This window comes from Mustela lutreola, chromosome 1, assembly GCF_030435805.1.
Source record: "Mustela lutreola isolate mMusLut2 chromosome 1, mMusLut2.pri, whole genome shotgun sequence".
NCBI lineage: Eukaryota > Metazoa > Chordata > Mammalia > Carnivora > Mustelidae > Mustela > Mustela lutreola.
Window position 1 is genome coordinate 4,582,616 of NC_081290.1, and position 26,708 is coordinate 4,609,323.

Consider the following 26,708-nt stretch of genomic DNA (forward strand, 5'->3'; position numbering starts at 1 on the left):
TCTGCAAAAAGCAAGACCCTCTTTACCTAAATACGTTTCAGCTCTGCCAAGACTCAGAAGTAGGAGGCAAAATGAAAAATCACCCTGTCCCTGACAGCCTGTGTGGAAGGTTGTTCCTTCTCGGGCTCAGTGCTCAGAGGAGCTGAGATGTCGGGGAGCAGAACTAGAAAGAAAAATGCCTTCCCAGACACCCCGAGCTTCCGATCTCCTGAGTTCCCCTCATGTACTCCAGTCCACAAGCCTGCGGGGAACTGGTGGGGCGGATGGCAGCAGCGGGGGAGAAGGAGACGTTCAAAGCACTTTGTTTTGCAGTGGGTCAAAACGGAGTTCAAAGGGGGGGGGGGGGGGAAAGCAATTTGCCTACAATATACATCTATAGTCCCAACAGAGGCTGCTTTGTTAGAAACTTCTAGAAACTCTACAGCCAACAGAAGTCAACAGAGGTCATCCGAGTTAATTATTTATGAGGTTCCCTCCCTCTCTCTTTAAAACAAAAACAAAAACATTTTATTTTCTTTCCTGATCCGCAGAAGCACCGGCAGGTGCCGGCTCTCGGTTCTGCTGAATCCTGCGGTAGGGCCAGCGCGAGCAGCCGGGCCGGGAGCCCCTGCGGACTCTGTCTCGCAAGCAGCAAGCCGGCCAGGCCACCAGCCACGAGGGCCGGCCGCACGGACTGACAGGCTCATGTCCCGTATCATGTCCTTCCCTGTCATGTCTCTGGCTCGAGGCTTCCCATCAGACCAGATGCGCGGAGAGCTCAAAGCTCCGGGGGGCTGTTCTGAGCCAGTCTGAACAAATAGTGACATTTATTTTACACCACAGAGCTCTTGTGCTGGAAGGCTCTGTGAAGTGTGAGTGGTCAGCCTGGCTGTCGCCTCTGCGGCTGCCGAAAAGGCAGGAGCAGGTGAGGGACCCCCCCGTCGCCCAGGACAGAACGGCTACAGTCCGTGGGTCGCCCAGGACACAACTGCTACAGTCCGTGGGGACGCGTCTTCGCTTCTCACCTGGGCGCACTCCACCCTGGCACACTCCCCGGTCCGGCAGGTCACCTGGCCACGGTCGCACACGCAGAACTCGCAGGCCGAGCCCTTCCACATTTCATCCTGGTAGCGCAGGATCCCGGCCTGCGAGCAGCTTCCCGCAGGAGACACGCATTCCTCACAGCATTCCCCGGGACGCCGCGCCCTGCTCTGACCCTGAAGGAACAAAGGTGGCGGGAAAGGGTGGTTCTCAGGAGAGCCGGGAACATCCGGGCCAGTGGGGCAGAAGGACAGCGAAGGCAACACCGTAGGCTGCTCCTTGCCTCTACCGCCAACCCAGCCCGGCTGGGGCAGCTTCCTCTCGACCTCGGCCCTCCTCCGTCCGAAGCAGGTCCTTCCTATCTCCACTGACTACTTCTGAATAGCACAACACTGTGGATTCCCTCAAAAGACACACTAGACTGGGAAAGGCCTTTCTCAAATGACCCAGGATAAAGCTCTGAAAACCAGCCCCCACTCTCTCAAATACCTTGTCACATCTCAGCGGAGGGCAGGCCTGTGTGTGGCACCGGACGGCACCCTCGTCACATACACACGTGGTACAGGCGCTTTCATTCCACTGCTCACCATGCTGAGTCAAGAAAGGACAAAGTGGAGAATCCAGTGTCACATACATCAGACAGAAACACTGGCACACGAGACACATGATTTTTTATTACAGTTCTTAATTGAGCCACACTGAATGTACTCCTGAGAAATGGCCTCATTCAGGCAGCAACAGCCTCTGAGAAAAAAGTCAACACATGTCCAAAGAGAACTTCGTGTTTGTTTTTATTCAACTGTATGTATCCGTAGCTGTGTTGAGGCCCTGCTCTCTGCCAGGCACAAAGGGGCCCTGGAGCCTCAAGATTAATAAAAAGACCCGTTGGCTGCCTCATGAGCGCTCATTCTTTAGCTCTTCTTCTCTGCCAGGAGACCCAGCTCCCACTACCACCTACTCATTTTCCCAGCATCCCTTAGGGCAAGGGCATTGTCCCAATCCTAACCTAGGTGACCTCAGGGGAACTCTGCTAGAACAGTGAAGGGCAAAGAAAAGACCCTCCTTCCCCATGAAAGAAGAAAAGCTGTCCCTTTTCCCCACCAGCCTTTAGCGATGATTGTGTGTGGCTGAGCTAGTCCGGAGGAAGCCATCTTGGGGACGCGCAAATGCCAAGATGCTTCAGGTGGCAGGTGGGAAGATCAAGACACCATCAAGAGCTGAGAGGACCAACCCTGCAAGCACCCGACCTCTGCACTTCTTGTTATGTGAGATTACAAATGTTTTCATTTTAGCCACTTTTAGAGGAGTATTTCTGTTACTTGCAACCAAAAACATCACCATAGGTATAAAGGCTATCTCTTCCAGAAGAAATTAACCTGGCCCACGCGTGGCTACTGTGTCGAACAGCACAGATCTCGTCCGGACAAAAGTCCTTTCCCAGTTAGCTACGTTTGTTCAGATCTCAAGGGACCCATCTGGACTTCGTGGCATTCATTCCCTAATACTCTGTTCCAGATTCTCTACTGAGAGGCATCATTCCAGTTTCCATTTAGTCTTCTTCAGAGTGGCTGTCAAGCAAGGGAAGTAGTTGGGTTTATATTTTATCTGTTCTTTGCTTTTGAATAATGTAACCTTCTTTTGGCTCAGCTGGGCACTCCTAAGAGAGACACTCATTCATTCATTCACTTTGAACTCATTTTTATTGGCACATTAGGTGTTAGGCACAGTTTTCAAGATTATTCCAATAGTATTCTCAACTGTGCAGGTTCCACCACCACTAGCTTCTCCCCTCCCTCACTAACCCCTGGCCTCCCCCAGTGTGGGTATCGGTACATACAATCCAGCCAAAGCAGAGCGACATTCCCAGGGCCTCCAGCCCAAGTGTAAACTGATAATAACCAACGCTAGTCCTTTTCTTCCTTCGAGACATGTAAACAGTAGGTTCACCAAGGTTCGTGAACCAGGTGCAGCCAGCCGGCACATCCCTTTATATTTCTAATCCCCTTCAATTTAATGTTTTCATAAAGTCTTCCCACAAAGAGAAGAAAAAAGCTGTTTATGTGCTGAGTTACTAACCCTGGCAAAGACTCAGACAAGAGGGTGGGGCGGGCTGGTGGTTGGAAAGGGTGGAGGGCGTATGTGTGAGGACGTATGTCAAAATAGCTACAGGGGGCACATCAAAGGTTACCTCGTACACTTGGCCAGATGCAGAGCAGGACCGGGAAGAGCACTGTGGGCAACATTTTCCAGGAACTCGGACTACAGTTTCACCCTTATATCCAAAAAAGGAACAATGCATCAAAAGGAGACATTAATAAAATCCACGACGGTAGGAAAATTTCACTGATAGCTAACTCAATCATATGCCTCAAGCATCCATAAATAGCAATTTTCTCTCCTTTATTATTGATTAGTCACCTGGTGCTTTGATAAGAATTGGCACTTCTAAAGTCACCGTGACTCTTAAGAGGTCTGCACATTCCTTGAGTCCCCTCCTCTTCTAAGAACAAACAAAAGCCCCAATAATAACAATGACAGTAAGAACAGTACTTCGTGTTCCCCAGGCACCACTGTAAGGCTTTACGTGACCCTGTGAAGTAGATGTTCTTATCCTTGCTCTGCAAACGAGAAGAGTAAAGACCAGAGAGGTTGTGTGACTGGTACAAGGTCACATAGCTGACCTGGTAACGACAAGTGGTGGGAAAGAGACTTCAGAGCACCAACCGCATGAGCACTGAAGAGCACGTAAGCTCCTGCTGAGTTACTGCTAAACCCAAAATGGAGGCATCCCTCTCTTGACAAGCTACTTCACACTTCTTTTGCATCTTTATGTGAATACACCTCTTTGTGGGAGCGCACACTTACATATAAGCATTAGGGAGTTCTTTGACATGAGAAGAATCCATCATATTCCTAGGTATTTGAGAATAAGAGCAGAGAAGAGTGGTGACAGAGACGAAGTGTCCAAAGAACCCCCAGGGCCCTGTCCCGACCTCTCTCCCCTACCACTCTCACCCCCAGAACACCAGACCGTTGGTCTCCACCGCCCTGAGAAGGACTCTCACACCAACAGTCCCTCATCAATGCCAAAGAGTCAGCATCTGTCTGAGTTATCACTACAACCTTTTTATGAATGGCAAGAAGGTAGACAAATTAAAGGCAGAGGAAAGAGAGTTAGAATAAACCAAGTTTTAAGGACTAAGAAGGGGTCTGTCTTACATTGAAGATAGCTTCTGAATGATTACCTTCACTTTCTCTTACAAGAAACAAAAACCGAAATTTTATTGCCATGGTTGCTTTGGAACTCACTCTGTAAGAATACTGCAGCCAAAGTATGTGGGCAGGGCAGGGGTCAAAGAGTTTCAATTTTTCTCGAACAGTTCGAGTCCTACTTCAGTAGTTCTTTAACCCGATGATGTATGTTTAGAGTAAAGCATTACTAGGTAATAGGGATTTATTTCAAACAACTGAATCACTGGGATTAAACTGACAACTGTATTCTTGTTTTAGGTTATTTTATTTCTTTATTCTTCTATATGGAAAATATTATGGCCATTGATGTTTAACAGAATTTGTGAAAACTGGACATGCATTGAAATCGTTGAGCATCTCTCAACCTCAGAACTCTTCAGCTTAATGAAATTTCAGTGAGAAAGTAAAATAAAGGCATATCTGATGTCATACTATCTGGTAATGTTACTGTAATAAGCAAATGAGCTCATAAATGGTTGGTACACAGGGAACAGATGCAATGATCACAAATCTTGACTCGGCATAGAGTGAGTGTCAGTCCGTCGGAACTAGCAGGGACTAGACCCAAGCACAGTGGCAGAGTCAAACTCGAGAGCGCGGGGGAAGAACGGATTACTTTGTAGCAGTATTGGCAGAAGGAAAATCAAGCTTTCCAATCCTTACTGGCAATACCTAATTATATATTTTATTGATGGAAATAGCATCTTTATTCACCCATCCAGATCACCCATGGCAGGAGGGGAAAGCATTTCTAAAGAAAACATGCCAGGCTAGAGGAGAACTGCCTGACTGAGGCGAGAACTCACCCGGGCTGGGGACGAAAAGCAAGACAGGAGATGCAAACAAGATGATGAAGGGCACAGTGGGTCCGAAAAATGGGAAAGACGTTTCACACTGCATTGTGTTGCTGTCATATATCTGAATCCTATCGTTCGGGGCTATGCAGATCCGCTCTTCCAGATGTATAGTCTGTACAGGGGCCAGTCAACTACAGACCATGGGCCAAATCCAGCCTAACACCTGTTTCCATAAGCTTTATTGGAATAAGCCACACTCACTCATTTACATATTATCGACAGCTGGTTTTGTGCTACGTTGACAGAGCTGAGCAGTTGTTTCAACCGAATGGCACACAAAGCTGAAAATATTCACTATGTGGCTCTTTACAGAAAAAGCCTGCCCACCCCAGGTCTAATATAGAACCCTCAGTCATCACAGGAATTGGATTTAAAAAAATATGGTTAGTGTTATTACAATTTGAGGTACATATTTAATTATGGTTTTTCAAATTCCTTACATAAACATATGTATGATAAAAATTTCATGGTGTATTATGGCTCACAGCCCTTGACAAAATATTTTCCTACTGTGATACCTCTGCAGATCTAGAAAGAGATGAAAACTTCACACGAAAAATTAAAACAGCCATCCTTCAACCACTGCTAGCAGGAAGTCCCACTGAACAGAAGACGTTCCGTGGCCTTTCTTTGCTGATGCAGTGATTTCAATGCATGTCTAATTTTCACAATCTTCTTTGCTGTGTAAACCTAAATAGATATAAGAACCATCATTCTGCCCAACTCTCTGCCTTTCTATATCAAACACAACCCAGAGCCGTCCCTCCCGTGTGTGGCCACTCCTGTTTGAGGCAGTCAGGTGCTGGCCCTCACTTCCCTTAATATCTTTCTTTCTACATCTAATCAGAGCCCATAATGTAAAAAAAGAAAAGAAAGAAAAAAAGAGTGGGAAGTATGTATGTTGAAGAAGGTAGAGGGAGTGATAAAAAGTAGGGGAATAGGACGATTCCTCAAGGGGTAAAGCCCACGGTCACCGAGACAGGAGAGAGCCTGTGCATTGGTACAAACCGGACTCAAAACATAGGGGGGTTGGTCAGGGGAGGCCGGGAAAGATCCAATGTCTACACAGTAGAGCTACCCTGACTGAAAACCCACCAGCCCCTCAGACAAGGAGACATGAACCTTAGCATCTGCCTGTGGATCGGAGCAGGGGAGTTAGCCAGGGCAGGGCATTCACCCTGCAGCTTTCAAGCATGGGTAAGGATTTCTCTTGACCAAGGATGAATAAACAGAAGGAAAGGAGCTTGGGGAAAAAAGCTGAAGAGTAAGCAAAACAAAAATGTTCTAAAGATTCAGAGAAAGAGCAGACAGACGCCTGAATGCTCCCTATTACAGGATCTAAGAGAAGACTTGAAAGTTATTCTGCAACTTCAGTAAGATGCATGAAAATGTGGTCTTTATTAAACAGAAGCAAGAATAAAGAAAGAATAAGGGTTAGAACCAAAATAAACAGATGAACCAATGAGAAGAAAAAGAAGGAAGAATTAAAAGAAAAAGTGAAATGGTCAAATTAAAATCAATACTAGAAGCAGTAAATACAAACTCGAGAAGCTCTCTCCATATGACGAGGAAAGATACAAAGTGAGAAACGATGAGATGGGCCATGATTGGTAATGAGGGGAGAGAGGGGAGCAATTTAAGAGTCATCGTAAGTGTTTCTGAGGAATGAGAATAATTGGAATGAATACGATGACATTAAAGCCATAACTGAAGAAAACCTGAAAAGGCTATACCATATTCTAGACAAATTTCTCACCTAGAAATATCCTTAAAAAGTGTCTCATTTATAAAGATAAAGAAACATCCTAGGGGTGCCTGCATGGCTCATTGGGTTAAAGCCTCTGCCTTCGGCTCAGGTCATGATCCCGGGGTCCTGGGATCGAGCCCCGCATCGGGATCTCTGCTCAGCAGGGAGCCTGCCTCCCTCTCTCTCTGCCGGCCTCTCTGCCTACTTGTGATCTCTCTCTCTCACTCTCTGTTAAATAAGTAAATAAAATCTTTAAAAAAAAAAAAAAAAAAGAAATTTCTCCTTTTGTCAGAGATTATCACCAACATCTAAAATGTGATTATAACTATGAAAAAACAAATATATTCACATTTGCCTATTAAAAAATTGAAACATATTACCAAAAGAATCTATTACGGTGTTTTTGAAGGATAGGAATATAAATAATCATTTTCTGCTTTTCTGCCTTTTCCAAACTTTCCTTAGTAAGTACAGATTCCTTTTACAATTTAAGAGGAAAAAAATAAAAAACCTCTTACATTAAAAATCGTTTTTTTTCTAGAGCTCAAGACCTGGAAATAATTTCTCCTGATGAACTTGCGTGTTTTTAATATTTAATGAGTTGATGCATACAAAAGACTTCAAACGCGTCCAGTGCTGTAGCAACTGCCCTTCTGTGATTGTTAGTATAGATAATGCTTTGTAACTCTTTTTGGAAGGCCACTTAACACAATGGTTAAAGGCTGAGTCAGGTGTGGTCTCTTGAGGTTGTGGTGCCGAACCCAGGTGAGAAGCACTGAGGCTTCCTAACTGTGGTGTGTCACCCATGTCACTTATGCTCTCCATACCTCAGTTTTAGGTACTGGCAAGAGGGATGATAATAATAGCTCTTCATAGGATTGTGATGAGAATTACAGAGCTCTGAAAATTAATGACTGGCATATAATAAATGCCAAAAATGTGGTGATGATGAGGTCAGACATGATGGTAGATGACAGACAGTGGTAATGGTGTTTCCATCAAAAGCCTAAATTTTTAATGCCCCTTTATACCATCAGAACATCCAATATTTACTAATGATATTAAATCAAGAAAAATATTTCTAAGTAATCTGAGAGTTGTTTTTTTTTTTTAATATGTCATGGCAGAAATATAAACTTAGCATAAGAGTGATTAAAATCAACCTATTTTCAAGACTTCAAAATGCTTACATATCAACTAGCTCTAAAGTACGGTGCCAAATTTCACCTTTTTAAATTAATGATGTATATTTCAATGCAGACTCTATGTGATGTAATGGTTGAAGCTAGAGCTCATAGGGTTTTTATTTTTTTAAAAAGATTTATTTGTTTGAGAGAGAGAGAGAGCATGCATGTGCGGGGGTGGGGAGGGCAGAGGGAGAGAATCTCAAGCAGATTCCCAGCTGAGCGTGCAGCCGGATACAGGGCTGGATCCCACGACCCTGAGATCGTGATCTGAGCTGAAATCAAGGGTCCTAGGCTTCACTGACTGAGCCACCCAGGCGCCCCACTATATATAATGCTTCTAAGAATGGAAACTAGTACTTTCAATTACTCCAATATCTAACCCCTAACATGAAGTCTGCTCGGGTTTCAACGATTTAAAGCAGAAGGTGCACAAAGGGGTGTTCCCTCCACGCCTCCTCCGCTTTCCTTACTGCAATCGAGGCAAACTGCTCAACCGCCCGTCATACACAAGGGGACGGAATCCTGGAAAGTGCTACGTCAGAACGGCCCCGCACCTCCGCGTCCTCGGAACATGAGATGTGGTGCAGCTCCCCCGGGAAGCTCATTTGTAATCTCGGTGCTGGGCGAAGACTTGGTGATGCGTGGGGCGATGTGACACGCGTGCCGTCACTGCGGTCGTGCAGGTAATACAATCTCGTCTTTCAATCAGGCGCATTTCCCTTTATTTGGCATTTAGCATTTCCCGTCTAATTGCCTTTTGTCTACCTTTATAAATATTGCCCAATTGTCACAATGTGCCCTGTTATTGATTTTGTTTTATTTGACACAAAGTACTGCTCTGTATCAACTGAATGTTGGCTTCCAGCTTTTCCTTAGATCAAAAATGAGCTATTTTTCAACTGGAGGCAAACTCCTTTCATGGTTATCTATCAACTGCCAAGGAACATCCATAGAAACCCCTGGAAGAGTCAGAAACTGCAAAATACCACGTATCCCACATTTATTTGCCATTGATTTTCTCCTCGAAGTTTCTGTGAAGAGTCTAATATTTTGAAAATCTGACAAACTTTAAAAGAACAAATACCATGATTTTTTAGAGCTCCCCAGAGAAAATCCAAATAATTTGAATCGTTCTAAGAATTAAAAAGTGTACGTCTGGATAATCATGTTCAAAGGCATCCGTATGTCTTCAATATGATACCTATGCCTCGAGAAACAAGACCTGATCATATCACGGACTTTTCCAGATGTTCAACTCGACATTTTTGCAACATCTGCAGCTGGAGCTGGTGGCTTCTTTGCGTGGACCCCCCCAGGGCTCACGTTCATTACGTAACACTTAGCTTAAATGGCTGGTAATTAGATCTACCTGCAGCTTCTGAGGGTAAAAGAAATGTCAGTGGTGGTCTCCGGAAGTATAAGGACAACAAAACAGCCTTTGTGTCTTCTCCCTAGGACTCTCAACCTCAGAAGCTGACAACCTCAGAGGAGGCCCCAAGTCCCCAAACAGTGAAGTTAACAGTCCAGCAAGGATCCATTCGGAGGCTGTCTTCCTTACCTGGTTACAAAACAGAGGTTGACACTGAGCTGTGAAGCACTGGACGACCCCATTTCTACACACACATTTGGCACACCGACTCAAAGGCCAGTCTTCCCCATCCTGAAATACATGGTCTTCATAGGAACAAGGTTCTGGAAGGTCAGAAAAACAAGGATTATTGGGGACTGACTGCACACCCTGATCCCAGGGTGGACTGCGTGGGTGTGGACAGTGCAGTCCTATAAGGCCCTCTGGTTGGGGATTAAAACTCTGCAGTCTCTGTATGGAGTTCTTTAAGGTGGGGGCTGGGGGAGAGAGAATCCCAAGCCCATCCCACATTCAGCATGGAGCCCAAAGAGGGGCTCGATCCCATAACCCTGGGATCTGACCTGGGATATGACCTGAGTTGAAATCAGGAGTTGGACGCTTCACTGACTCAGCCACCCAGCCACCCCCACCGTATGGAGCTCTTAGTAATCTTCTGTCTGAGTTTTCTAAGTGACGTCTGGTGAGGCGATGTAACTGTGCCGGGGAGTCTCAGTTCATGCATCGGTCCCAAGCCCACTGCCTCCTTGCCTTCCTGAGATGGGCTCGTAGCCACTGGCTCCCAAACCCACACCAGCTGCTGTGGAGAACAAAGGCCAAAGAACACAGGAAAAACATGAATTTCTTTTGCAGCCCATTGACAAGTACTTAAGACAGGCAGGATGACTTTCCTCCAGGAACTCAGCTGCCTCCAGGTTAATACTCTGCTAGAGGCAAAAGGCAATTAGCCCCAGTTCCAGGATTCTGTAAGTCTTCTTTAACATACAAAAATCCCTTCAGAAACTTTATCTTCGCTGCCTTAGATATGTGTTAGCAATCATCCTCCAAGCACACAGCGTACTGCTCCACATCTGAAGGGTCTCGTGGCTAAGGTTTTACTCGACAGTAGTAAATGACCTCTTCCCAACAGCAGCTAGCCCTTCAAGGTCCTGGAAACCTCACTTCCAATTCCTTACAGACTTATGCTATCCCTGACCCCTCCCAACCTGAAAGTACATAATCCGTCCCCCCTGGCGACCCCAGAGGAGCTTACTGCCCACAGCCCCTTCCCATGCTTTAAAAAAAAAAAAAAAAAGTACTTTTGCACTGAAGATACCTCAAGAATTCCCTTGACCATTCACTCTCAGACCCCAACATTTCACATCACAGGGAAGGCTGCCAGCCCGCAGCCACAAGCGGGGACCCCGAAGCAGGGGTTAGGAGACTGCACGCACCTGAGTGCCAACCGACAGGACGGAGACCAAGGAGAAGACCTCTTCCAGGGCAAGAAAGGGTCCCACCATCCCAGACAGCCAGACAGCCACCCCCGAACTCTGTTGTTCAAGGATTTTTAAGAGAGTGGGGGCGCCTGGGTGGCTCAGTGGGTTACGCATCTGCCCTCGGCTCAGGTCATGATCTCAGGGTCCTGGGATCGAGCCCCGCATCGGGCTCTCTGCTCTGCAGGGAGCCTGCTTCCTCCTCTCTCTCTGCCTACTTATGATCTCTGTCTGTGTGTCAAATAAAACGTATTTTTAGCTGCAGCGTTCTTTGGCCCAAAGCAGCTGTCAGTCCTCTTGCGTGGGTGACATCTGAAATGCGTGACGCAAGCACTATATTTTCATCATTTCCAGTGCAAACTTCTTAATCCTTGTACTTGTTCTCCAGAGTAAAGGAACGCGAGGGATGAGATAACTGGGGATCAGGAAGAAACCAGGGTCTTGTTAGACGAAAAGGCAGAGGCGCCTGGGTGACTCCAACGGTTAAGCATCCGACTCCGGATTTCGGCTCAGTTCCTGATCTCAGGGTTGTGAGATCAACACCGGTGTCGGCGCTGGGCTCCAGGCTGGGTGTGGAACCTGCTTGAGATTCTCTCTCACCCTCTGCCCCTCCCTATGTTGTTCCTCCCTCAAAAATAACAAAAATAAGGAAAAAATAAAATTCCTTAATTAAAACAATAAAAGGAAGAGGCAAAAGTAGAGTTTGGCTTCCAGGTATTATTAAATAAAAGAACAATTTTAGTCTTCATATGCTGGGAGAGGAGGTAACGCAGCAATAATCATAATTTGTATTTATCATGAGGGATCTACTTCTCAGTTATAAAAATGGAAGGGAACTATATCCCTGAAATGTAATAAAAGGAGTCCGTGGACCAAGCATGGTCCAAGGAAGGGCCTGGAAGGGTGGCCCCTGGCTGTCTGGCTGGGGCTGCGGTGTGTAGGCGGGCGTAATCTCCACAGTGACCATGCCACAGAGACCAATGAAAGACCCGCTGCCTGCTCTGCGTGTCTTAGAGAAAGATGTGATGTCATCTCAAAGACCAGCCGGCAGAAGTGGTGTTAGTGATGCTACTTGGAGAAGCGATTTGTTCATTCTGTCTCTGCCAAGAGGAAGAGGGAACGACCTTGGCCTTACGGAATCCCACCAAAGAACGTATCCCTCCTCCCTTCCTTCTTGGGAGCTACACAGGCCAAGGGACGCATCAGGCCAGCGCAAAATAAGTAAGTCAGAGCCTTGCAGAACCCCAAATCTGGACCAGAGCTTAAAGGTGTGTTCCAACCTCACTCTCTGCCTCATTGCTTCTGCCAAGGGCAAGGCTCCAACCTGCTTCCCATAAGGACCGGGGTTAGGGATCTTCGACCCCGACTGAGCAAGAAGGAGAAAAGTTGGGCTGTCAGCAGGTGAACCTCCAAGGCAAAGAGGGCCTCTTTCTACAAGTTCGTACTCACTCCCAGGGCCCACACACACGGGGCAGCAGCTTCCTTCCGGGATGAACTCCAGCTCCTGCTGTCCGCACGCCCGCGGGGGGCACGGCCGGGGGCTGCAGCGGACTCGCCCGTGCGTACAGGAGCACACGCTGCACGGGGACGAGGTCCACTCTGTCCCGTGCTGGGGGTCGGGGGGAAAGAAGGAAAGGGTTTATTGTCAGACGACAGCTTTCATTTGACAAACAGAAACAAACTCTAACACACGTCAAGGACGGTGCTCGGGAGAGACGGAAGAAGGCTCTAGGCTTACAAGGCTAAGACCAGGGTCTACAATGTTCCAAGTCAGAGGCCAATGAAAAAACTGAATTTTCTTTTCTTTTCTTCTTAGCATGCTTGAGATTATATTTGGAGTTTTCAGAAAAACACAAAAAGAAAATAAAAAGTACTGTGACCCCCATCATTTAAAAAAAACTCTAGAAAGCCTAAAAGATTCACACGCATATATGTATTTACTGGATTCTGTGTAACGGTCGTGTTGTTCTTAAGAGCTCTCGCTCTGTTCCTCTTCCTCCCTCCCTGCCTCTCTTTTTCTTCTCTCCTCTCCCCTTCTTTCCTCCTCTTTCTCTTTCTTTCTGCCGTTACTTTTTACCCTGGTTAGCTCCCATATGCCTCTTTCCCTCCCCGCCGACTCTCTCCTGCTCCAATGATCTGGTCCTGGGGGAGAGCAGGCCAGCCAGCCAGGTCTCCCACCAACTGCAGAGCCAGCTCAGAGACCCCCTACACACACAGAATGTGGCTGGTCCACTGCAGGCTGAAAGCTAGCATTGTACCCGTGATGGGCAGACGCAGGCTTTGAGCTATAGGACTGACGGAGTACCAAAAATATTGAAATGCTTCATGTCAAATGTGATGCAGAGTAAGAGGGGGGTGAACCCTGGATGTAAAAAGCCTCAAATGTGTTGTCCACTTAGGGCAGTAGACGGCAAATTATGTTATGTCCTCAATGGCAGAATGGAATAATGGTGGCCTTTTATGAGACATAACAGGGGAAAATAAGCTTAATGAATGAAATTTTCCACCTATAACATTTTCTTAAATATTGGAAACTGCTATCCTCTGCCTCTACAAAATGTGGCCTATGATGATGGCTGATTCAGCCCATATCATATATAAATTTCTATTAAAAAATCACACATTCCTAGTGCTCAATCACCAAAATACAATCTGGGGATTACAACTGTGTGACTGAGAAGCAAAGAAAATGAATGTCCTCTTGCTTCTCCTCAAGCCGTCTTCCAGAGTAGTGATTCATCTCTTTCAAACACAAAAGGACTCTGTCTCACCCACACAAGTCAGTACCCCCTTTATTCTGCAAATTACAGCCGGCTGCAAGCACGCCGTGTCTGGCATTTTGGAATTACTCATAACCTGTACTATGATGATGATGAGGGAGTAATCGGTAGTCACAGTTACCAGTTATTTGCTGCGTCCTCACCTCACTATCACGGAGATTACTTTCTTCTAGTCAGACTTCTTGGAGCACAAGAGAACAATAATACAAGTGTCCACGCAGTCAGAAGAACTGAGGGTCTCCTTGGAGACTACCAGCTCTGCCCTCCCTGCCGTGGGAACCGTGAGCGAGTGACTTAACCTTTTTTTTTTTTTTTAATGTTATTATATTCTCAAGTTTTATTTTATTTTTTTTATTTATTTTCAGCGTAGCAGTATTCATTGTTTCTGCACCACACCCAGTGCTCCAGGCAATCCGTGCCCTCTCTAATACCCACCATCTGGCTCCCCCAACCTCCCACCCCCCGCCCTTTCAAACCCTCAGATTGTTTTTCAGAGTCCATAGTCTCTCATGATTCACCTCCCCTTCCAATTTCCCCCAACTCCCTTCTCCTCTCCATCTCCCCATGTCCTCCATGCTATTTGTTATGCTCCACAAATAAGTGAAACCATATGATAATTGACTCTCTCTGCTTGACTTATTTCACTCAGCATCATCTCTTCCAGTCCCGTCCATGTTGCTACAAAAGTTGGGTATTCATCCTTTCTGATGGAGGCATCATACTCCATAGTGCATATGGACCACATCTTCCTTATCCATTCGTCTGTTGAAGAGCATCTTGGTTCTTTCCACAGTTTGGCGACCGTGGCCATTGCTGCTATAAACATTGGGGTACAGATGGCCCTTCTTTTCACTACATCTGTATCTTTGGGGTAAAAACCCAGGAGTGCAATTGCAGGGTCATAGGGAAGCTCTATTTTTAGTTTCTTGAGGAATCTCCACACTGTTCTCCAAAGTGGCTGCACCTACTTGCATTGACTTAACCTTTCTAAATCTCAGCTTCCTGGTGTGAAAAACTGAAATGGTATGACAGTACCCCCTTCGCTGGGTTATTAAAAGGATTAAATGAGGTCGTTTGTTAAAGAGCAAGCAAGGGGCAGAGGTTGGCGGCAGGTAGAGGGTGCTCAATCCTCTCTCCTCTTTCCACTGCATTGAGTTCATGGCCTCCCTCCTCCTTTTCACACCTCTGTGCCAGTTGTAACTGTAGAAATGGACATAATATCAAGGCCAAGTCCTCTAGCATCAATTTTTACTTCTGCTAAGTTAAATACAAAATTCCAAATTCAGTACAGCATATAAATGGGCAAGGCCACAACTTGCTAATAATATATTGGCTAATAGAAGATAGGGAGCAATTGACCTTTATACTTTGAAAAGCCTAAGCATAAAAGCAAAGAAAGAAACTATAAGAGAAAACTTGATAGTTTCCTATGATTTAATGAGTTAAAATTTTAAAATTCTGTCAAAAATACATTTTACATAAAATTAGAGGCAAATGACCAACCGATACAAATTGCAAATTATATTAATGAGAATGAAACTATTATGCAAAAGCATTTATAAGCAATAAGAAAAAAACCCAATGGAAAAAAATAAGCTTATAGATTATTTAACATTATTAATTGCAAAGAAATATTAGTTAAAGTAAAACTGGGTAATACTTTTTAATGTCAGATATAGGGAAATTTTAAAAATTCATAGTAATGCTGGTGAAGCTACAGTGGGGTGGGATTTTCTCCTGGAGAAGCATCTGGAACGCTCAGCCACGTGGGGCTTGCCCAAGGTCAGAATCCTTGAGAAGAGGTTGCACTACCTGTGTCACTCCCACTGCATCCCTCATCAGACACAGACAACTTAAAATTGAATTTTAGTGACCACAGATGACCTAGCCCCAATACTCAAAATCTTTAGCTGCTTTGGCCTACTAAATTCACTTTTAAAAAGTTATCTGAAGAAAATGATCAATGATAACACACAAAATAAGTTTAAATAAAAGGAATTTCATCTCATTGTTCTTGATAGCAAAATCGGAAATATTTTCATGAAAATTAGAAGCTACTAAATACCTAATAATAAGAGATCATGTTCTCCAATGGTATGCCAGGGAACCATTCACAATGTTAAATTAGAAAGTGAGACATAAACTGTACACGCAGCACCACGACAATTATGTCAGAACATAGATCTCTACCCACCTATCCATCTCCACTGCCACCCCTTCTCCAAAAAACTGGGGAAACAGTAAGAATAAATTTCAAAGTTTGGAAATTACCAGTGATTTTTTTTCTGCTTGTACACTTTTTAATTTTTTGAATTTTCACCATAAGCATATTTTTACTTTGGTCACCAGAAAGCAAATTACTGTTTAAAATATCAAATAAGTCATTTATATGTCTTAAATAAAGTAAAACATGAAGGCTGCCTATAAAATAACTTGAAGTGAACTTCTCTATTCTATTTACTATAAGTTAGGAGGTTGCTTCTAAGCATCTCGACATTTCACTTCATTAAAACAAGAGCTTGTTCTCTTGCTACTCAGAAACACTAACAGTTGTTTCTTAAGCATTTGCAGTCACACCACCTTTCAGACAGAGACCACAAAAATTAATTACAATAACACCCTGTCAATCACCCAAATTTTTTCATCTGTAAAATGAGAGGGCTGTGTGGGTTTTCTCTTTGGTCTCTTCAAGCTAATGATGTGAATCTATTATGTAACTCAAGAGACATAAAATGAGGCAGGAGATTTCTCCTTCACAATAAGCTTGAAAATTATGGAAATAACAACGAACACTGGGTAGGGAGTCTCCAGTGCTTGATGTCAAAGCCACAGAAGAAGATCAGATGACAGTCCAAAGCACACGGAGTGATGGAGACAATTTGCTCTCTTTTGGGAAAAAGTCATGGAAGTCCCCGCTGACGCCGCTCTCAGCAGAGGACGACTAGAGATGAAGGGGTAGCGGATTTGGCACAAGTTGATCTCTATCTATCTATCTATCTGCTCAATCTATCTATATAAAATTTTAATATAATAGTAATAACTGAATATATAATATATATACAATTTCCTAGAGTTCTCTACACTTATTGACAAAAGCTTTATTTTTTATAAACACTGTAGCAGCGAAGAGAGCTTCATAAAGTCAAGGAATAACAGACACACAAAGTAGCGCTCCCAGACCTGGTTTTGGCTGCGTCATCTTAACCTCATTAATACCTTCAGAAAAGATGAGATTTTGACATGGGACAAAAGCGCATTCTGCAGACAACATCTTCCATGTATTCTCCTGCGCAGCCAGCTAAGAAGTCGGCCTGGCTGTTGACATAAGTCCAAAGGAACGATAAGGTCATAAAGTATTTGCCTGGCTTGCTGACAGAACAATAAAATAATTTTTCTTCATATAATTTGTTCCTGTTATGAAGTTATAGACCCAGAATACTAACTACCTGGGAATGTTCTGTGCATATTATAATTACATCCTCCGCTTTGAAGAGAACGAGGCTGTGGAATGCGATATTCATTTCCTCCTTCACACACATAAATCCGGGCTCCTTTCCGCCTCCCACACGGGCAGAGCAAGCTGACCTCTCCGTGCTCCTCTGTCCCGTCGGATAGGGCACCAGGGCATCTCCACCTGCCGCTTTCTTTTTCAGGGAATCTTCCAGCACGATCTTCTCAGACCTGACATTATCTGGTGACGGGATTAAATTACCAAAGAGGGAAAGCAAGGGGATGGATGGTCCTGTTCCCTCCCTTCCACAAGCTCATTCGTGGGGAGAAGAATAGGGAAAAACTCTCCAGCACTCTTTCAGGAAAACATATTTCAGGCTGGTCTCCCTGAATGGTTGGCAAGGCTGGGCAGCGATCCAAACAGTAATTTGAAGGGAGAGCTTTGGGGAGGTCATGGAGGAAGTAGTCCCCTAAATGGTGGTTGTAATAAGCCCATGGAAGACTCTCAAATAACCAGGAGTTGGCCAAAAGCCTCAAGCATTTTCCCCACTCCGGGGAAGGTGTTGGGACTTGTCAAGACTTGCTCGAAGGCCGGTTGTGTAAGATGCTGTGGACCCTGCAAGCCAAGGCAGCCCTCAGGTGAGGCGACGCCAGAGTCATCAAAACGGCCCCGGGCTGGACTCAGCCTTGACTTTCCCTTGCTTCGACCCTGTTCTCTGGAGACAGTCTCACCTCAACTAATCCCCCTCCTCACCACACTCACTCTATGCTAAGGCCTCTTGTAAAGCCCCGTCTTAGGGGAAAGGTTTCACCTTGGATCAGCAATGTGAAGCTCTTAAAACACCAGGCTGTTCTGTAGCTACAGGGAGAGGGTCTCCATGGCCTGCCCTATGGAGGAGGCAAGCCAGAGGCTAGAGACCAGATGACTGCGGTTCAGGGAGAGAGGAAACGTGCTCTGGGTGGCTTCCCAACGAGCTGAAAGGGCAAAAAAGAAAACCCACACACACACAAAAAACCCAAAACAAACTCTCCAAGACTCAGGGAAAACCCTAGTGATAGAAGAGACAAGGTGAGATTCAGAGCAAACCCAGAAAAGTATTTAAACCATGCAAGAAAATAAGTAAGAAGACTTTGGAAAGACCCTAGGGGAAGCGACAAAAGTAAGAGAGGAAGGAAGGGCAGGAAGATGAGAAACGCGATGATTTTGACTTTACTAAGACTAAAATTAGATGAGTTTTTGTCTTGACTTAAAAAAAAAAATCATTCTTCTATCTTTATTTGAAGAAATAGAGCACTAGAGAATTTTTCCTTCAGAATATAGTTCCTGAAATTCAGCCTTTTCTCACTTACATCAAGTCCCAGAAATACACCATTTTCTGAGGAGAACATTTTGAAAGTTGCATATGGGGAACCGACACATGGCTATGTTCTCACCCAGCTTACAGCTTTCCATGTGATGATGTCTTACAGCAGAATGGGGCGGGGGGACGTGGGGGAAAGAAACTCTTCCAGAAAAAGCTGGATACCAAGCAGATTTCATTTCTTAACTAATCCACCAGAAGACCTGTGGTCCTAGAACGATCCCGCTACATAGGTCGTTGGTCAGGTCAATGACCAACATGCCGTTGGAACAAGGATAGAGATAAGCTGGAGAAGGCATTTGCTTGCCAGTGACTGGTGTTTACTGACCACCTCCTCCAGGAAAAGTGCAGTGCTAAGCGCCTGGTGAGGCGAGAGGCAAGATCACTGCAAAGAGGCAGAAAATACTGTCCGTGTTCTCAAGCGCCTTAAGCCAAGATAAGAAGATGGCACATGTGTACAAATACGACACAAGAGAACAAATGATGAATGGCATTACAGTGCAAAGATTTATTGAATTTGGATTTTCCATGTCCCTCGTATTCCATTTATTTCAGATGTCTGATTGTCCCGTGACCTTACTTTGGATCCTGTGAACTCCTTTATCTGAGAGACGCAGCTCGGTGCCTTTGACTTTAAACCACATCCCTATTCAGATCCTTATGGCCTGGCATCACTGCTGCCGTCCATGTGCTCGACAGCACTTACCACCCACAGAGGATCCTCTTCAGTGGCACGTGCGGTGCACACCACTCTTCATAACACAGACGGCGCTGCGCGGCAAAGGGTGATACGTGGGCTGAAGACGTTCCCAGCATACATCCTGCCTGGGATCTATCTGTCAGCAACACATTGTGCAGGACTGAAAGAGTGGCTTCCGCAGGTAATCGGGAGACAGCGGCTCAAGGGAGATGATCCTGTCCCACGGGGAAAGTACACTAGGCTCACCGAGTTTTAGGGACACTCACTGAATAGCAGTCTAGAGTGGGTATATCCAATCCTGTTAACCTGGATGGGCAGGGGCGCTAACCTGGGGAGAGTTTTGTATCAGGTGGAAGATGAGGGTTAAAGCAAAGAACCTCTTTCCACCACACTCAACTTCACCACCTGCCTCTGGGTAACACTGGGGCATGAGCAGAGATGAACTGTGCCCATTCCATTTTCATAGTTCCTGCTACAAACGCTACAATGGTACTTTTTAATTGGTTCTTCACGTCTGTAAATAAGTTCTAAAGGGTCTGGAATGAGAAAGTATAATCAAGAAACTTTAGGACTGATTTCTAGTACTGTGGTTCTAAATGGGTAGATGAGCATTTGGCCTCTTAGGGGACATTGGGCCATGCCTACGGACATTTCTGGCTGTTAGGCCAAGTTATACCACTTATGAGTAATATGACACTGGGTGAGTACCTTAAGCTCTCTTCAAGTCAACGCTTTTATCTTCGATACAGGAGTAATAATATCTGCTCTATCCACTCGGGGTTGTCAGTAACTATCGAATGAAAAAAAACCATGTGGTACACACAGACGAGGTGGTGCCTAATTATTCAGCATCACGACTTCTTCAACATCAGCATTCTCAAACTACTCTTTATACAGACACAAATTCAATCTACAAATATTTACGTAGGACCTATGGAATAAGTAGAACTGTTTAAACCTTATTCAAGAAACCCAAATGCCCATAGAAAGTCAAATGACTTTCAGGTCCTCTGCGGCCCAGACAAAAAAAAAAGAAGAAGAAGAAAAGAAAACCTCTCTTACCAACACAAGTGCCGCATTCAGCTTTCTCTTTAGCCCAATGACCCAAAGGCACAGAATCAACACCAGGTCAGAATACACTTACCGCGTAGATTTTCTCTTCATGGCGGCAAGATCCAGGAGTCCTCAACACGCACTCAGGGCAGCACCGGTTGGCCGCTATTTGAAGCACTTCTCCCTGAGCATTTAAAAACAGCTCAGAGTAAGATGGCGGCGGCAAACATACCCACGATGGCTCTCCGGACCCCAAGTCATCTCAGATTCACTACGTTTCATGCGTTTTCACGTGACAAGAGACAGGGTAAACCAAATAAATTGACAAAAAGATTCTCTCTCTCAAGCTTTTCTCAGAGTCAAAATGAACCCTTTTGTGAAAGTAATTTCCTTGAAAATTCTCTACACCTTTCCACATACAATAAGGTAGGGAATTTTGTTCACTAGCAATGCTCCTTCTGAGTGCCACACAAGAAAAGAAATTAGGGTAAGGAGAAGGGCTGTGTCTCCCTGAAGGGGTTGTTTCCCTCTGCTGAGAAGACGTGGGGGCAGGGGCTGGGGGGATGGGGTGGCCGGAGAGCTGGCAGGTGCTCTAGCTGTCCTAGGAAGGTCTGATGCACCCGGCAGGCAGGGAGCTCAAGTTCTGATGTTTGCTTTTACTAGACAGAGTAGCCAGGCACATGGGGCAGGGGACTGAAGGACAAAGCTAGGAGAGGAAACAGCATTGTTGTGGGGTATCACATGTACTGTGGGGAGCCGGGTAGAATTCCTGGGCTCCAATAAAGATCTACATTGTTGTTCAAGCCTTCTGTAATTCCAATAGTGTTTCCTATCAAGATGTGATACTATCAAGGGAACGGGCTACCACATGATACCCCAGGATTTATTGGGAAGCTGTCAGGTTAACCAACCATCCATTTGCCACCGTGGACAATCCATCTGTCCTTGCGTTGTTAAAACTGTGGGTCAGAGAGCATACGTTTTGCTTTGGGGCCCAGTGATCCTCTGACTCATCTTGCTTGCTCCTCTTAGGTATCTTGGTATTCATTTCCACAAGTCTTGAAGATGTGACAGAACAGGCAATGAGTAATTTAGACCAAAAATAGTAAGAGAACCTGCATGAACCAGGGATTCATGATTTATCCACAGAATAAAAGTCTACAAAGAGTTCACCCAGTAGAAAGAAAAATGTGTGTGTGTGTGTGTGTGTGTGTGTGTGTGTGTGTGTGTGTGTTTTCATGTTTTGGAGCTGCTTCCGTTTAAAAAAATTATATCCACGAGAGCGTTCTAATTTTATATAACTACATTCATAAGAGCGGGTGAGAAACAGGACTAAGATTTTACCACTGTTCACCCACTAAACAGATAAATAGAATTCTTTATAGCAATAGTGATCACCAAATTTCAAGCAAACTTCTAATTTGCTTGATAAAAGATAAAATATACAATATGGGGGTTTATAAAATTGTTTATACTATGCAACATTAATGACTTTTCAGAAAATTGCCCTCTGAACTCAAGAGGAAACTAGACTTCCCTGATTTTCACTAAGACAGTAAAATGTAGAAACTACATCAGCATCATTTTCATTAAGAATTTCACAAAGAAAATGAGATCACCAAGCTGTTTGTGTTCTACCATGGAAGCAGGGAGCAAGGGAGAAAGGCATGGAGAATGGGAGATTTCAAGGAATAGTTTAAGCACCCAAATTAGTTTTGTTTTCTACAAAGCTGATTTTCAGATTTGGCCCCCAATATTCGTTTCATAAATGTGATATTCTTTATTTGTGACTGGCAGTGGAAGGGTCCTCAACTTGAGTCTAACTATTGAACTTGTGGTCGTACATCAAAGAGGTGATTGGCCACACTACTGGGTATTTACCCTGAAGATACAAATGTAGTGATCCAAAGGGGCACGTGCACCTGAATGTTTATAGCAGCAATGTCCACAATAGCCAGACTATGGAAAGAACCTAGATGTCCATCAACAGATGAATGGATAAAGAAGATGTGATATATACACAATGGAATACTATGCAGCCATCAAAAAAACCAATATCTTGCCATTTGCGATGACGTGGATGGAACTGGAGGGTATTATGCTAAGCAAAGTTAGTCAATCAGAGAAAGACAATTATCATATGATCTCCCTGATATGAGGAATTTGAGAGGCAGGATGGGGAGTCGTGGGGGAAAGGAAGGGAAAAATGAAACAAGATGGAACCAGGGAGGGAGGCAAACCATAAGGTACTGTTAATCTCTCTGATATGAGGATTTTGAGAGGCAGGATGGGGAGTTGTGAGGTAAAAGGAGGGAAAAATTAAACAAGAAGGAACCAGGGAGGGAGACAAACCATAAGATACTCTTAATCTTAGGAAATAAACTGAGGGTTGCTAGGTGCAGGGCTGGGCGGGTGGATATTATGGACATTGGAGAGGGTATGTGCTATGGTGAGTGCTCTGAAGTGTGTAAGACTGACAAATCACAGACCTGTACCCCTGAAACAAATAATACATTATATTTTAATTTAAAAAAATAATTAACTAAAAAAAAGAGGTGATTGGGGCTAAAGGAAGAACAAAGCATTTTGCATGTGGGAGCTTAGAGAAGGAGAGACCGAGTTCTTGCTCTCTAACCATGTGACCATGCATAGCTTTGGAGCCATGGGCTACCTGGAACACATAAGCCTAGCCTTATTGGGGAACGGTGCGAAGTGACCATATGGGCAAGAGATAGCAATGAAGACTGCTAAGCTTGCTGGGCAAGATTACTTGCCCAGGGTCTATAAAAACTAACAAAAAATAATTATGATGATCATTCAGCAATCATAGCTAACACTTAACTGGGTACTTAGAGTAGCCAGGTACTCTTCAAAGTATATACATGTATACATGTATATGTACATATATTTGTGCATATGTATATATGTGTATAAATAAAAATATGTGTTATATATGTATTATACCTATACAGCTAATAAGAGTATTTACCTAATTAAGTTGTGAGAATTGTATTATGTGTAGCTTAACTGGGCAAGTAGTATTATTAGTTGCATTCAGATTTACAGCTGAATCCCCACCACGTAATACAATGTTCCTTCACATGGCATTGTCCTCTATACAAATATATTTTCCAGAAATCCTGAAGAGAGGATTGGTCCTCACAGGACTGGGTTAAATAATCAAAGTTCTAAATACTTCTATTCTGTTTTCTCACATTGTCTCTGTCTCAGTTCTATGCAGCTGGCTCTCTAGCTAGCTATTCTAGGTAGAAATAGGAATGGATATAGAATCTATTATATATGAATAGGATGCATAGAGAGATGACAGATGGTAGATAGATACATAGATAGGAAGAAAGAAAGAGAAAGAAAGAAAGAAAGGAGGGAGGGAAGAAAGAAATATTAGAATTGCCACTGACAATACGTTATTTCCGGTCAATCCATGAGTAAAACAAATTGTAAAAGGGCTTTTAAACATTTTTAAAAGATGGGAGTAACAAAAGTCATTAATTATAATAATAGGGTACATGTGATTCATTAACCTGTGCCACAAACTAATATAAATATACCAGAGCAGATCTGAATAGCAACGCATGCTACTGAGAAACACAAAGGAAAACTTAAAAGCAATATGGTAGAGTAGAGGTTACATTGAGTTATGAGCTAGGGACTAAGGTTTTGTCATGGGTGTGCCACTTAGTAGCTCTTTGTTTCTAAGCAAGTAACTAAAACCCCAAAAGTCTGTTTGTCTAGAAAATGAGGATGTCTGAGTAAATGAATTCCAAAGGCCTCTTGCAGTTCAAACGTTCTATGATCTTCTTCAAGACTTAAAGAACCCAAGCACTCCGTGACCCACTCACATGATCTTTGAGTTGGAAGTTTCTTTTGGCTGGATCATCTGGTATAACCCTCTCATTTTACCCCTGAGGAACCTCCTTAGAGTTCACAGTCCATGAGTTCACAGTCTATGATAATGGCATTCTCATCACTATCATTCACGCATTTGCGGAGCGCTCCTCCACACTCACTCCCTAAAGACCTGGGCCCTGGGTCTCAGTTTCTTTTCTACACAATGTCTAGACATAATTCTGGACAACTTCAATATCTCTGAAAGTGACATTCTATCCTTGTACATTCTTAACCACCTCAATTCACATCATCTTCTTCACTTCACTTGAACTTCCCATGGTCATGGTCAACCTTGGAACCTACCTATACCCCAAATTATTCTATACCAGAAATCTTCAGCTCTCTAAATCTGAACCTTCTGGCCTTTAGCTCTCTCTCATCTTCACTCCTCTTCATACCACGTCCTTCAGAAAGTGCCTTGAATACTCTTTTCCTTGCGGTCATTTAGCCAACTGGCCTCATTTTCCTATTCATGTTAGCCTTAATCCCCAATACTTCCTACATATCTTTCTTTCTTGCCATTACTATGGCAAAATCCCAATCCTGGATCTATTCCACAATTTCTTTTCTTCCCTTACACTTGGCAGGGAAACATCCCTTAGAAAATCATTCCTTCATGCAGCTTGATACCCTCACAGGTTCCTGATCTCCTGTTTTACCTCAACCTTGGTCAGTCCCTTTCTCTCCTCTGGGACAGCTCCTAACCTTCACTCTCTTCCAGTTCCCAGCCGAACCTCAAAGTCTTCACAAAGTAAGAATAGACACCTTTAGATACATACTACTTTAGTATCCTGTCCCTTTTCTTACTTACAACTTTAACTATTTCTGTATCTATCCATGGCTCCTTCTTTCCACTTTGAGAGAAGGGTTGTCCTCCCCACCCCGAGCTCTGAATCCCACATGCTCCGTTCCCTAAAAACCACTCCTTGTAATTCCTTCCTTCTGTCTCTGTCCGGCACTCTACCTACTCCACCTCCCATATCTGCAGCTTCTCTCTTTTCTGGGTCCTTCTTTTCCTCCTGCTATGATCATGTCTCTTTTGTGCTAATATCAAAAACAAAGTCCTTTTTTTTTTTTTTCCAGGTACAACTTTTTGTTGTCGTTGGTTTTGTTTTTGTTTTTAAATCAGTCTTGTTTGGTCATTTTACAAATATTGACTAAGCGTCATACACTGTGCTGTTTGATGGGCTGCAACAGTGAAGAAGACAAGGTTTTTGTTCTCCAGAAGCCAAGAGTCTAAAGGAGGAAGCAGACAAATAAATAGGCATTTGCAGTCTGGTCAAGGGCTATAATCAAGGTAAGCACAAAGCGCCACGGCCACACACAGGAGCACTCAATGGTTAGGGATGGGAGGTTCAGAGAAACTTCAGAGATGTACTGATGTTCGCCTACTGCCCTATTTCTCTCGTATTCTCAGCAAAGCTCCCTGAAAGAGCAGCCTTTGCTTGGCTTCCTCTCCCCACTTCCCATTCACTCCTCAAACCTCTACAATAGAAGATTTCTCTCCCACCGCTCCGGTGACGCCAGCTTCAGTGTGGCCTGTGATCAACACCATTGATACAAACGCCTTACGGAAACTCTCTACCCTCCTGGCTACCACAATACCTCTCTCTTCTCTGACCACTTCTTACCTCTTACCTCTCTGACCACGTCTCTTCAATTTTCCGAAGTTCCCTCTCTTATGCTCACCTCCTTGTAAATGACAGTGTTCCCCAAATTGCATCCTTGACCTTACACTGTTTCTTCACAAAATCTCTTAAGATGAGCTCATTAATTCTAAAGGTTTATGCTACTGACTATATGCTAATGATACTCATATACTGATTCCAACCTTGCTTTCTCCTCTGAGCTTTTGATTTGTATATGGGGTGGCTGATCCACCTGGCTCCTCCAAGGACACTTCAAACGCAATGTTCCCTGAAATGAAACCATCACGTTCCTCCCAGATGGAATGCTTTTCTTCGTTATCCCATATTTCTAATAGCAGTTGGTGGCTCAGATAACCAGAGTGCTTACACCGTAATTTGGGAATCATCTCTCCTTTTTCTCTCCCTCACCCTTCTGACTTCATCTGCTTCTGCTGATCTATCCCCTAAGTGTGCTTTAGCCCGCCCTTTCCTCTTGAGCCCGATGCCACGGGTGCTCTGATTTAGGTGTTTATCCCCTCATCCGGATTGTTCTCACGGCCTCTGAATTGATCCCTGCATCTCTAACATCATGCATTCTCTTAGAGAAACCAGAGGTCTTTCTGAAGGACACATTGGACACTCTACCCATATGCCTGAAATCTTCATTAGAAGTCTATCATCTTCAAAATAAAATCCCAAGCATGCAGCATAGTACAAGGCTTTCCATAACCTTGAACTTAACAGTTCTCTAGCTTCGTCTCTCATTTATTCATTCCGTCGGTCAAAAAAAGATTTACTGGGTACCTACCACACTCAGGGGCTATTGTAGGTGCTGAGGATATACAGTAAATAAAATAGACAGTAAACAAGAGATATCAGTAAAATATGCAGTATGTCTGATATTAGTTAGTGTCAAGAAGAGA

The 26,708-nt window shown here is 44.2% G+C and overlaps 1 protein-coding gene across 4 annotated transcripts in view; it reads right to left on the minus strand.

The window, feature by feature from the left end:
* FRAS1 (Fraser extracellular matrix complex subunit 1) overlaps positions 1–26,708 on the minus strand; it is a 409,111-nt gene that overhangs the window by 230,371 nt on the left and 152,032 nt on the right. For all 4 annotated transcript variants that reach the window (XM_059156621.1, XM_059156705.1, XM_059156534.1 and 1 more), the window contains exons 4-9: positions 20,340–20,432; positions 12,354–12,513; positions 9,622–9,755; positions 3,209–3,292; positions 1,510–1,611; positions 1,005–1,196 (exon numbers count right to left, since the gene is read on the minus strand). In XM_059156621.1, the coding sequence (XP_059012604.1) occupies positions 1,005–1,196; positions 1,510–1,611; positions 3,209–3,292; positions 9,622–9,755; positions 12,354–12,513; positions 20,340–20,432 (765 nt within the window). The remainder of the gene's footprint in view (positions 1–1,004; positions 1,197–1,509; positions 1,612–3,208; positions 3,293–9,621; positions 9,756–12,353; positions 12,514–20,339; positions 20,433–26,708) is intronic.